Below are 13,116 nucleotides of genomic sequence, written 5' to 3' on the forward strand. Positions count from 1 at the left end.
GGGTCCTCTTCCAGGTGAGTTTCTAACAGTTCTAGTTGCTGTCCATATTTTTATTATTGCCCTAACAGTAAAAATGGACTGTGGGTGGTAAAAGAGAGCAACTGGACTTACTTGAAGATTCTTGAAGACGTTTCACCTCTCATCCGAAAGGCTTCTTCATGAAGCCTTTCGGATGAGAGGTGAAACGTCTTCAAGAATCTTCAAGCAAGTCCAGTTGCTCTCTTTTACCACCCACAGTTTACTATGACCTAGATGACTGAGAATCTTCACAGACAGTAAAAATGGACATTTTCAGGCGAGTATCTGCTCATTTGTTTGTTTGTTTGTTTGTTTTTAATAACCATTCCCTGACTTATGAAGGTCAACACACTTCTCCCTCATTTGGTTCATGTGTCCTCTTATCTTTCCCATGTTGATGGATAACTAAGGGAATTTGGCCTCTGTGTCACCTCATATTTGTTCCCCAGTTAATCAGGAAATCATGGATTACAGCTTGAAAGTTCCTACACACTCCAATCAACTCAAATGTACAATTTAAATGGGAAACATGCTTCAGTTACATTGTGTTCACTATCATTTCCAGAAGTGTCAATAATGGTGGCACGTGTTTTTGTTGAAAATAATTATTTTTTTTGATGAGAGATTTGTTTTTCTCTGAATAAATTCATTTTAATTAAAGGTTGGATTTTTCTCATTTTTTTCAGTGTGAGATGAAGCGACTTCACCAAAAGGTGGATTTTTTTTAAATAACACATTGTCTTTTTAATTTCAAAACATATTCTTATTTTTTTTTAAATGCAAAAATGGTTGCTTAAAACTAAAAGGTATATTTATCTTTAAACATTTTTTATGAACATTTTTTAAAAATCTGATTTCGTGGAAACATAATTTGTAATAAAAAATTATATATATATATATATATATATATATATATATATATATATATATATATATATATCCCCTAAGAATAATTATATTTAATTATTATAATCATTATGAATGTAATTCAGTCACAGCACTGTTAATGTTTTACACAATCACTGTGGGGAAATAAATACAAACCACTGGATATTAATTTTTGCAATTATTTATTGAATAATATTCAGCTCAGCTGAATGTCAGAGTTTTGAGCTGTTTTTGTTCATTATGGTTAGGGTTTTTTATTTTATTTTTATTTTTTTTACCCCCTGGCATTTTAAATATTTTTTCGTCAGGAAATCACAGAAACACAAATTTTGGTCCAAACTATTTGCCCATCTGTCATTTAAATCCATTTAGTCCTTTAAGTTTTGAAGTGTTGATATGAGTGTAAACTACGCGAGTTAAACACTGATTAAATCTGTCTTCCTCTTAGATTGCACCTTCTGTGTGTGTGTGTGTGTGTGTGTGTGTGTGTGTGTGTGTGTGTGTGTGTGTGTGTGTGTGTGTGTTTTTGCACTGCGTAGTCAGCCTGTGTGTATGAATAGGAACAGTGTGCCAGGAGACACGGTGTGTGTTTTCCTAAGCTCTTTGAGAGTGTGTTCAGCGTGACCATGCATGAAATAAATGTTTCTGTTCATTACTATTAAAAGGACAGGAGGTAGGGCTCAGCGTGGTTGTGTGTTTGTGTATGTTTTGTGGGGTGGCCAGCTGTATGTGTGTTTTAGGATGGGTGTAGCTGAGTGGCTAAGCCATGTGAGCAATATTTTAGCCCTTTTTAAATAATCCTCGTGTGCAGTACGTCACTGCGGCTCTTGGCCCCGAGTGTTGCGGAGCTCAGACAGTTTACAGAGCGAAGAGTGGGTTTGATCTGTGCCTTTTCAGACACTTCTCCATTATGGCTTTTTATAAGAGTTATAGCATTAATAAATCATTTTCACTTCACACGGGTGGGCAAAATGTACAGCCCGGTGTTCACGTCTTACACTGTGTGTGGGTTTGTTTTTTTTGTTTGTTTGTTTTTTCATTCTATGATTTTTATTTTATGTCTTTTGAAATAGTACATCAATTGAAATTATTTATTCTGTGTTAATTTCTTACTGACCTATTTGTTTACACTTATTTTTTTTCTTCCTTGATTTACTTGCTTATTTATTTCATTCTTAATAATTACCTGGTTTTATATTTATTTGTTTATTTGCTTGATTGATGATTAAGTTAAAAAATGTTTTTGTTCTAATTTTCATATTTCGTACAATCCTAAATAATCCAGTACTCTCTGTCTTAGTGCACTTTACAGAGTATGAAATAAAAGCTTCGACTCTGCATTTGGTGCAAGTGTGAACCGAAGTCTAACTTCTCCAAAATGCTTCGAATAACCCGAACGTTGATTTCCTTTAAAAAGAAAACTGCACACCAGTGGGACCTGGGGGAAATGAAGCAGTGTTAAAGGCAAAAGTAGATTTTTGGACACTTCAAATCTTTTTTTTTTAATTAATTATTATTTTTTTATTTAATAGCTTTTTATTGTGGACGGCACGGTGGTGTAGTGGTTAGCACTGTCGCCTCACAACAAGAAGGTCCGGGTTCGAGCCCTGTGGCCGGCAAGGGCCTTTCTGTGCAGAGTTTGCATGTTCTCCCCGTGTCCGTGTGGGTTTCCTCCGGGTGCTCCGGTTTCCCCCACAGTCCAAAGACATGCAGGTTAGGTTAACTGGTGACTCTAAATTGACCGTAGGTGTGAATGTGAGTGTGAATGGTTGTCTGTGTCTATGTGTCAGCCCTGCGATGACCTGGCGACTTGTCCAGGGTGTACCCCGCCTTTCGCCCGTAGTCAGCTGGGATAGGCTCCAGCTTGCCTGTGACCCTGTAGAACAGGATAAAGCGGCTAGAGATAATGAGATGAGCTTTTGAATGCCTATCTATCTGGTTACCTTTTTTTTTTTTCCCTGACTTAAGACATGTCCACCACATGGTATGAATTTCGCTGAAGGCAAAGATTTCACACAACTCAGCATTAATAATCAGCTTTTAATGTAATATAATGGCTTATTGAGTCTTAAATACTTATAGACTGATAAGGATAATTAGAAAGAGATTTTTAAAAAAGGGTTCTCTCTTGCACTGATGAGCACAGATGTGTTCAAACAGCATGGTCATGGTGGAAACTGCATATATACAGCGTTTTACAGTAAGCATCAGGTGCTGGGGGGGGATCTACCACTTTTGTCTGCTTTACTGAAGTTGCTAACACTAGAAAAGTTTACATGCACACTTTTTTTCCCTTCTGTAGATCTAGTTATATACAAGATAGATAAGTTTGTTAATGAATGAATAAATGAATGACATGAACAGCCATTTTTCCCCACTTTTCCTTTTCAGGGTTGAAGACATCAATAAAGTTTCTATGGACCAAGATAAATTATAAATAATAATAATATACAAGAATAGCATATAGTTAGAGCAGCCTTTCTCAACCAGGGTGCCGTCAAAAATTTATATATTCTAATATTGAAATAAATAAAATGAATTAAAATGCCAAAAAAATGATAGTTACACTAATGCAGATCATCCCTGCCTCATGCATCATCAAAATTTGTCTCACGGCTCCCTTTCCCATGTCATAACGTCACTGCCGGGGTCAGCGTATGGTCAGCGTGACTGCGTATATTTTATACGGGGGTGCCTTGAGAATTTGTATACTTCTGAAGGGTGCCGTGACTGAAAAAAGGTTGAGAAACGCTGAGTTAGAGAAAGAGTTTTTTCAAATTTTTTAAAGGGCATAGTTTGAATTATGGTGCATGTAAAGCTTATTTTATATTATCTTTTGAAATGTGCAATATACAGTCCTGGTCAAAAGTTTGGACACACCTTTGACAGTAATTCAGTGGTTTTTCTTTATTTGTATTAATTAAAAGTCACTTCATGTCTTAAAGTAATGATGGATGTTGTTTCTCTTTACTTAGTTGAGCGGTTCTGACGTAATATGGATTACTACAGTTGTGTTATCGGGCTATTTATTTATTTAACCCTGTGTCCGAAATCATTCACTACTCACTATATAGTGGACTGTATAGTGAGTGTGCCATTTTGTAGTGCTGTCCGAATGTATAGTGAGAATTATTACACCCTATATAGTGGACTCATAGTATCCCACAATGCACCATGAAAAGTAGTGTACAACTGATGGTCACTATCTCTATATATCCCATCATGCATTGCAGTCACACTGAAAGAAAAAAAATGTGTTGGGGTGAAAGGATGGGAGAAGAAACACATGATAAACAGACATTTCAAGTTCAATTAAAAATAGTAAGGGAATAGAAAAAAATCTAAAATAGAATAAGACAGATAAAATACAAGAATAAAAGTTACAGTCAGAGTGAGGAATTAATCAAAGGCCTCAAATTTGATGTAATAAAAGGCAGCGGCAAAGAAGAAAGTCTTCAGCCTTGATTTAAAAGAACTGAAAGATGCAGCAGACACAAAGTACTTTGTATTTATTAATGTGGGAAGTACGCTCAGTATAATATGGATTTATCACAAAAACACACGCGTGTATTTATTCTTTTGAAAACCCACCAGCTGACGGATCTGACACGTTTTCATTGTGCGACAGTAATGACGTAAATAACGGCACGGCGGAGTAGTGTCCAAAAGTGTTTTTTTCATTTTACCAATGAGCTCACTATATAGTCCTCTATATAGAATTCCCTAGATAGTGAGTAGGGAGTAGTGAACAAGTGAGTGATTTCAGACACAGCTTTAGGTTGTTGTTTTTTTTATTTACTATTTACTGTTTGATCTCAAACACATTAAGAAGGCAAGAAATTGCACGAATTAACTTTTGACGAGGCACCTGTTAACTGAAATGGGCACAATGATCATGAAGGATGAATTTTTGAGAACTGATCTGTTTGAGCAGAGTGTACAAGGCAAGGCAAGTTTATTTATATAGCACATTTCATACACAATGGCAGTTCAATGTGCTTTACAGAAGCAAAAACAAAAACAGTAAACAATAGAGAAATAAAATTGCATAAAATAATTTTATTTTTAATCTAAAACAATTAATTAAAAGAAAATAATAAGAATTAAACAATAGTAGAAATAAAATAATAAAACACCAAAAAGAAAAAAGGAGAAAAAGAAAAAGAAACCAGCGGAATAAAATAGAATAAAATTAAAGTAAATTTAAAACATGCAGAGAAAGTAAAGATTATAGATGAGGAAGTGGGGAAGCTGGACAGACTTTGTATTTATTAATGTGGGAAATGCGCTCAGTATAATATGTATTTATCACAAAAACACATGCATGTATTTATTATTTTGAAAACCCACCAGCCGTCCGATCTGGCACGTTTTAATTGTGCGACAGTAATGACGTAAATAATGACGCGGCGGAGTAGTGTCCGAAAGTGTTTTTTCATTTTACCAATGAGCTCACTATATAGTATTCTATTTAGAATTCCCTAGATAGTGAGTAGGAAGTAGTGAATGAGTGAGCGATTTCAGACACAGCCTGAGTATTTTATTATTATTATTATTATTATTATTATTATTATTATTTACTATTTACTGTTTGATCTTAAACGCATTAAGAAGGCAAGAAATGGCACTAATTAAGTTTAGACGAGGCACCTGTTAACTGAAAAGCATTCCAGGTGACTACCTCATCAAGCTGGTTAAGATAATGCCAGTACTGTGCAAAGAGTCATCAAGGTAAACGCTGGATACGCTGAAGAATCTAAAATATGAAACATTTTGGTTTTTAACACTTTTTTTGTTTACCACATAATTCCATATCTGTTCCAGACGTTATTTCATAGTTTTGATGTCTTCAGTTTTATTCTACAGTGTAGAAAATACAAAATGCAGAAAAACCTATGAATGAGTAGGGGTGTACAAACTTTTGACTGGTACCATATTCGTAAAGTTGAATGTATAACCTGTGAATCTTTCTTCACTGTTTTTTGCTTTGTGTATGTATCTGCTCTGCTCTGCTCTACTCAGGCGCAGTATGAAGCGGAAGGCCAGTTTCACGTGTCCCTTTAACGGCAGCTGCACCATCACCAAAGACAACCGCAGACACTGCCAAGCCTGTCGCCTCAAGCGCTGCGTCGACATCGGCATGATGAAGGAGTGTGAGTCTGGTTTTACGTAGCTACACATACAATTGTGTGGAACAGGGAAAACAATTCAACACTCTGAGCTTTGGCTGTTGTGTTTAAAAACAGAACCAACAAATCAAATCCTCTGTTTTTGACTTCCCATTTTTCATGTTACATTAATGAGAAATCAGCCCTGTGATGACCTGGCGACTTGTCCAGGGTGTACCCCGCCTTTCGCCCGTAGTCAGCTGGGATAGGCTCCAGCTTGCCTGCGACCCTGTAGAACAGGACAAAGCGGCTACAGATAATGAGATGAGATGAGATTAATGAGAAATCCAGCATAGACTCTGTGAAGCTGTTAGTGCAAACGCTGGACTCGTAGTACCAGAATGCAGTGCAGCTATCCCACGCAGCTCCTGCAAGTTTAGAGTGGAGATGATGGGCAGGATGACCATGAAGGATGAAGTTTTGAGAGCTGATCTGTTTGAGCAGAGTGTACAGATAAGGAAGTGGGGAAGCTAGACAGACTGAAGGACTAAAGCGCTGCTGCATCACTCTCTTTAGCTAGACATGAAGTGAGTGCTCAATCCCACAGACTCCACTATCAGCATGACTAACAATGTAAACTCAGGATTTTATTCATAAATAAGTCTTGGGTGTGACACAAGATTACTTGTTCATTCGTGAAGAAAATACAGCAATCAAGTAGAAAGAAAGTGGAGCTCATGTTGGGGTGGTTGATTCGATTAACGCATATTTTTGCGGGTTGGGTTTTGGGAATTGGCTCTCAAAGCAGCTTGCGTGGGTTTGGGTATTAAAACAGTACTCTGACTATCACTGCTTCCAAAACCTTCATCTTACCTATAAACCCTACTTGCCTAATTATTTATAAACAAGTGGGTTTTCACTCTGCAAATGGGTTCCATAACATTTATGTAATATATAAAATACTTAGGGGCGGCACGGTGGTGTAGTGGTTAGCGCTGTCGCCTCACAGCAAGAAGGTCCTGGGTTCGAGCCCCGGGGCCGGCGAGGGTCTTTCTGTGTGGAGTTTGCATGTTCTCCCCGTGTCCGCGTGGGTTTCCTCCGGGTGCTCCGGTTTCCCCCACAGTCCAAAGACATGCAGGTTAGGTTAACTGGTGACTCTAAATTGAGCGTAGGTGTGAATGTGAGTGTGAATGGTTGTCTGTGTCTATGTGTCAGCCCTGTGATGACCTGGCGACTTGTCCAGGGTGTACCCCGCCTTTCGCCCGTAGTCAGCTGGGATAGGCTCCAGCTTGCCTGCGACCCTGTAGAAGGATAAAGCGGCTAGAGATAATGAGATGAGATGAGATGAGATGAGATGAGATAAAATACTTATAGAGAAATCTCTGAGGAAAAGGTACAATATTACTATACTATATATGACAGGTGACCTGAATTACATTGATTATGTTGTTATAATGGCACCTGACAAGGGGTGGGATATATTATGCAGCAAGAGAACAGTCAGTTCTCAAAGTTGATGTGTTGGAAGCAGGAAAAATGGGCATGTGTAAGGATCTGAGTGACTTTAACAAAGGCCAAATTGTGATGGCTAGATGACTGGGTCTGAGCATCTCCAAAATGGCACATCTTGTAGGGTGTTCCTGGTATGCAGGGGTTAGTACTGAACAAAAGTGGTCCAAGGGAGGACAACCAGTGGCTAAAACAGAAAGGTGTCAGCATTAACTTTTTCACCAGTTTGTGCTACAGTGGCTCTTCTGTGGGATTGGACCATATGGGCTAGCCTTCGTGCCCCATGTGTGTCAATGAGCCTTCGACACCCATGACCCTGTCGCCGGGTCACCGGTCATCCTTCCTTGGACCACTTTTGTTCAGTACTAACCCCTGCATACCAGGAACACCCTACAAGATGTACCGTTTTGGAGATGCTCAGACCCAGTCATCTAGCCATCACAATTTTGCCCTTGTCAAAGTCACTCAGATCCACTTTAGACTTGCCCATTTTTCCTGCTTCCAACACATCAACTTCAAGAACTGACTGTTCTCTTGCTGCTTGATATATCCCACCCCTTAACAGATGCCACTGTAATGAGATAATCAATTAATCATCACCTGTCAGTGGTCATAATCTTACGGCTGATCGGTGTAAAACAAAACTTGCTCAAATTTAAAATTTAATAGGCTGTTTTTCTTTGACTGCATTTCGTGTCACCTGCACTTAGATATATGGGAAGGCTATATGGTAAGTAACTAGGGTTGGAACTCATGACCAGAAGTGCACTTTCATCTTCACTGTTTATGTTTGAGAAAATGGAGGAGTGACTGTTCTTCAGGTGAGTGAGAATATTGTTCTCAGGATGAGATCAGACGGTCAGTAAGAAAGAGCTTGTCGTAGGATTGCCATGCACGAACTCTTCATTAAAAAGACACAAAAACTATAAACGCAGGTCTACAGAGATGAAATAAGTCATTCTTCAATACATTCTCAACATGTAGGCGAGTAAATGCATCATCTTGTCCCTGTAGAGAGATGCGTCACTGCAAATCAGTACACAGTTCTTCGAACTCATCACCTTTATCCCTTTACTGTATCTCCTGATGGACACGGTCTCTATCACCAGGATGACCCTGCCCATATCCAGAGTGCACGAGAGCTCACTGAATGGTGTGATGAAGAAGGAAATGATGTTATGATGTATGTATGAATGACCTTCACACTTAACAGATCTGAAACCAGTTGAACACCTATGAAGAGATTTTAGAGTTTAAAGTTTTGGAGTTCATCATCATCATCATCATCATCATCATCATCAAAACACCAACTAAAAGGATATCGTTTGGAAGAATGGTGTTCGTCGCTCCGGTACTGTTCCAGAGACATGTAGAATCTGTGCCAAGGTGACTACACACCTTAGTACAAAATCTTTTGTCAATTTTACCCTTTAATTTGTCACCTGACTATGATGTACCTGCATAATGACATCATAAAACCTTGAAAATCTCATTTACTATCATAATATGGTTTATTTGTACAAAAGTTAATGATTAATCAGTGGATTAATCCATGAGGTCAAATACAAGTCACAGGATCCTGCCCTTACACACACACACACACACACACACACACACACACACACACACACACACACACACGAATACTTTGCAGATTTTCAGTACTGCTTCAGGTCTGATGGAGCTTCTGTTTAATTATAGTGTCTAAAATGGACAGCACTGTTATGGACCTCAAACAAAACAGTGTCATAAAAATAGAAAGAGAGAGAGAGGAGAGAGAGCGGGGGGAGTCCAACAACGCCCTGTTTTTCCTCCAGCGCAGTTACACAATACGGCGCCCCAGATTTTCCCCGGCTGGCAGAAGGAGAGCAGCATGGCAGCGTAGCTCACACACAGTCCCGTGGGCCGAAGCGAGCCTAAACCCCGCCTCTCACCGATCCAGCACTGATCTGCTCAGCGCACAAAAGGGCCTCTTTGTTCCACAATGGCAGTCGTTCCAGGACGGGGGTCAAAGGTCAAAACTCTGGAAGTGCATTAGAGCATGCAGCTGGAGGTGGAGAAGAGGAAGTGTCGCTGTGACCTCTCCAGCTGTAGTCAGACTTTTAGAGAAAGGCTGCTTTTGCATTTTAGGCTTGGTTTGGACAAGTATTATGAATTAAATCATCTTTACAGATTAATTTCCCGCAGTGTAATAACCTGAAAGTGACTCATATAACAATGCAGCCCATGTGTACATGCCTATATTAAAATAAACTGCCTGAAGCTAGTTTGAGTTAAAGTGATAACAGGAACTAACTTGTTTCAGTGTTGCTTCATAACAATAAATGTAACTGTAAATGGATTAAAAGTATAAAGTGGTGTTCTTTCATTAATTAAAAAAAAGATCGTGTCAAATCGCTATGGTGTAAATGAATAAAAGACTTCCAGTGATTGTGGATAAATCGTTATAAAGATAAACAGTCTCTCTGTAAATCTCTCTGTAAAGTTTGTGAACCCTTTAGAATTTTCTGTATTTCTGCAAAAATATGACCTAAAACATTATCAGATTTTCACACAAGTCCTAAAAGTAGATAAAGAGAACCCGGTTAAACAAATGAGACAAAAATATGATACTTGGTCATTTATTTATTGAGTAAAATGATCCAATATTACATATCTGTGAGTGGCAAAAGTATGTGAACCTCTAGGATTAGCAGTTAATTTGAAGGTGAAATTAGAGTCAGATGTTTTCAATCAATGGGATGACAATCAGATGTGAGTGGGCACCCTGTTTTATTTAAAGAACAGGGATCTATCAAAGTCTGATCTTCACAACACGTGTTTGTGGAAGTGTATCATGGCACAAACAAAGGAGATTTCTGAGGACCTCAGAAAAAGCATTGTTGATGCTCATCAGGCTGGAAAAGGTTACAAAACCATCTCTAAAGAGTTTGGACTCCACCAATCCACAGTCAAACAGATTGTGTACAAATGGAGGAAATTCAAGACCATTGTTACCCTCCCCAGGAGTGGTTGGCCAACAAAGATCACTCCAAGAGCAAGGCGTGTAATAGTCGGCGAGGTCACAAAGGACCCCAGGGTACCTTCTAAGCAACTGAAGGCCTCTCTCACATTGGCTAATGTTCATGAGTCCACCATCAAGAGAACACTGAACAACAATGGTGTGCATGGCAGGGTTTCAAGGAGAAAGCCACTACTCTCCAAAAAGAACATTGCTGCTTGTCTGCAGTTTGTTAAAGATCACATGGACAAGCCAGAAGGCTATTGGAAAAATGTTTTGTGGACGGATGAGACCAAAATAGTACTTTTTGGTTTAAATGAGAAGCGTTATGTTTGGAGAAAGGAAAACACTGCCTTCCAGTAGAAGAACTTTATCCCATCTGTGAAACATGGTGGTGGTAGTCTCATGGTTTGGGCCTGTTTTGCTGCATCTGGGCCAGGACGGCTTAACATCATTGATGGAACAATGAATTCTGAATTATACCAGCAAATTCTAAAGGAAACTGTCAGGACATCTGTCCATGAACTGAATCTCAAGAGAAGGTGGGTCATGCAGCAAGACAACGACCCTAAGCACACAAGTCGTTCTACCAAAGAATGGTTAAAAAAGAATAAAGTTAATGTTTTGGAATGGCCAAGTCAAAGTCCTGACCTTAATCCAATGGAAATGTTGTGGAAGGACCTGAAGCGAGCAGCTCATGTGAGGAAACCCACCAACATCCCAGAGTTGAAGCTGTTCTGTATGGAGGAATGGGCTAAAATTCCTCCAAACCAGTGAGCACGACTGATCAACAGTTACCGGAAACGTTTAGTTGTAGTTATTGCTGCACAAGGGGGTCACACCAGATACTGAAAGCAAAGGTTCACATACTTTTGCCACTCACAGATATGTAATATTGGATCATTTTCCTCAATAAATAAATGACCAAGTATAATATTTTTGTCTCATTTGTTTAACTGGGTTCTCTTTATCTACTTTTAGGATTTGTGTGAAAATCTGATGATGTTTTAGATCATATTTATGCAGAAATATAGAAAATTCTAAAGGGTTCACAAACTTTCAAGCACCACTGTATACTGATATGCATTCTGCACGTGTGTGTTTGTGACATAAAATGCAAGGGCAAAAAAATGTGCATGCACATAAGGCTTTTAAACAGTGTACTGAGGTTTGATTACATATAAACAGTTGAGTTGGACTCTGCAATTGGAAGGAATTTATTTGGATTGGTGAAAATTGTTGCGTGTAAACTGCGCTGTTAAAAAAGAGTCCAGCAACCAAAAATATCCAGCTAACAGCGGTGTTGTGGTCAGAAAGTGAAACTGATGAAGGGCTTTAGGATGTGCATGGAAAAAAGATGAGCTACAGTTTCTAACTGTACACCTCAAACATGAAGCAACAAGGTAGGAGTGTGGAATAAAGCAGCAGGACGGATACACAGTGTTTAAAAAGCCCAGCAGTCAATAAAGACCCTTAAATATATGGAGAACTTGGAATTATAAGGTTCTACGTGATGCTTTTGGCAAAAAAATGAATTAACATGCCATTAAATATCTCAGGTTTCTTCTATGAGCTCAGTAAAGTCTGTCCATCTGTCTGTCCATCTGCCCATTCTTCCTACCTTCCTTCCATCCTTCCTTCCATGCTTCCATCCTTCCTTTCTTGTTACCTTGCTTCCTTCCTTCATTCCTTCCTTGCTTCCTTCCTACCTTTCTTGTTTTTTCCTTCTTTGCTTCATTGTTTCCTTCATTTCTTGTTTCCTTCCTTGCTTGCTTCCTTCTTTCCTTCCTTGCTTGCTTCCTTGTTTCCTTCCGTCTTTGCTTCCTTGTTTCCTTCATTTATTGTTTCCTTCCTTGCTTCCTTCCTTGTTTCCTTCCTTGATTACTTCCTTCCTTGTTTCATTCCTATCTTGCTTCCTTGTTTCCTTGCATCCTTCCTTCCTTCCTTCCTTCTTTCCTTCCTTCCTTTGTTTTCTTCCTTCCTTCCCTGTTTCCTTCCTTCGTTTCCTTGCTTCCTTCCTTCCTTTGTTTTCTTCTTTCCTTCCTTTGTTTTCTTCCTTCCTTCTTTCCTTCCTTCCTTTTCTTCCTTCCCTGTTTCCTTCCTTCCTTTGTTTCCTTCCTTCCTTCCTTCCTTCCTTCCTTCCTTCCTTTGTTTCCTTCCTTCCTTCCTTCCTTCCTTCCTTCCTTCCTTCCTTCCTTCCTTTGTTGTCTTCCTTCCTTCCTTCCTTCCTTCCTTCCTTCCTTCCTTTGTTTTCTTTCTTCCTTCCTTCCTTGCTTCCTTCCTTCCTTTGTTTCCTTCCTTCCTTCCTTCCTTCCTTCCTTCCTTCCTTCCTTCCTTGCTTGCTTGCTTCTTTCCCTGTTTCCTTCCTGCCTTCCTTCTTTGCTTCCTTCCTTCCTTGACTTTACTGGGAGTCAAACCAGAACCATTGAAGGTCTTGATATAGAGCACTGTTGAATTCTTGATTCTGAATGGCTGGAAACAGTTCATTAATTTTCTATAACAGCAGCTCTGACAGTAGTTAATTATATTAACACGCTCGTTCAAATACATGATTTCTATAGTAACAGGGACGTGTACGGTGGACGCTCCACA

The 13,116-nt window shown here is 39.1% G+C and overlaps 1 protein-coding gene across 2 annotated transcripts in view; it reads left to right on the forward strand.

Annotated features, from left to right (window-relative positions):
• vdra (vitamin D receptor a) overlaps positions 1–13,116 on the forward strand; it is a 167,067-nt gene that overhangs the window by 111,696 nt on the left and 42,255 nt on the right. For both annotated transcript variants that reach the window (XM_060937634.1, XM_060937635.1), the window contains exon 3: positions 5,929–6,059. In XM_060937634.1, the coding sequence (XP_060793617.1) occupies positions 5,929–6,059 (131 nt within the window). The remainder of the gene's footprint in view (positions 1–5,928; positions 6,060–13,116) is intronic.

Source organism: Neoarius graeffei, chromosome 13, assembly GCF_027579695.1.
Source record: "Neoarius graeffei isolate fNeoGra1 chromosome 13, fNeoGra1.pri, whole genome shotgun sequence".
Classification (NCBI taxonomy): domain Eukaryota; kingdom Metazoa; phylum Chordata; class Actinopteri; order Siluriformes; family Ariidae; genus Neoarius; species Neoarius graeffei.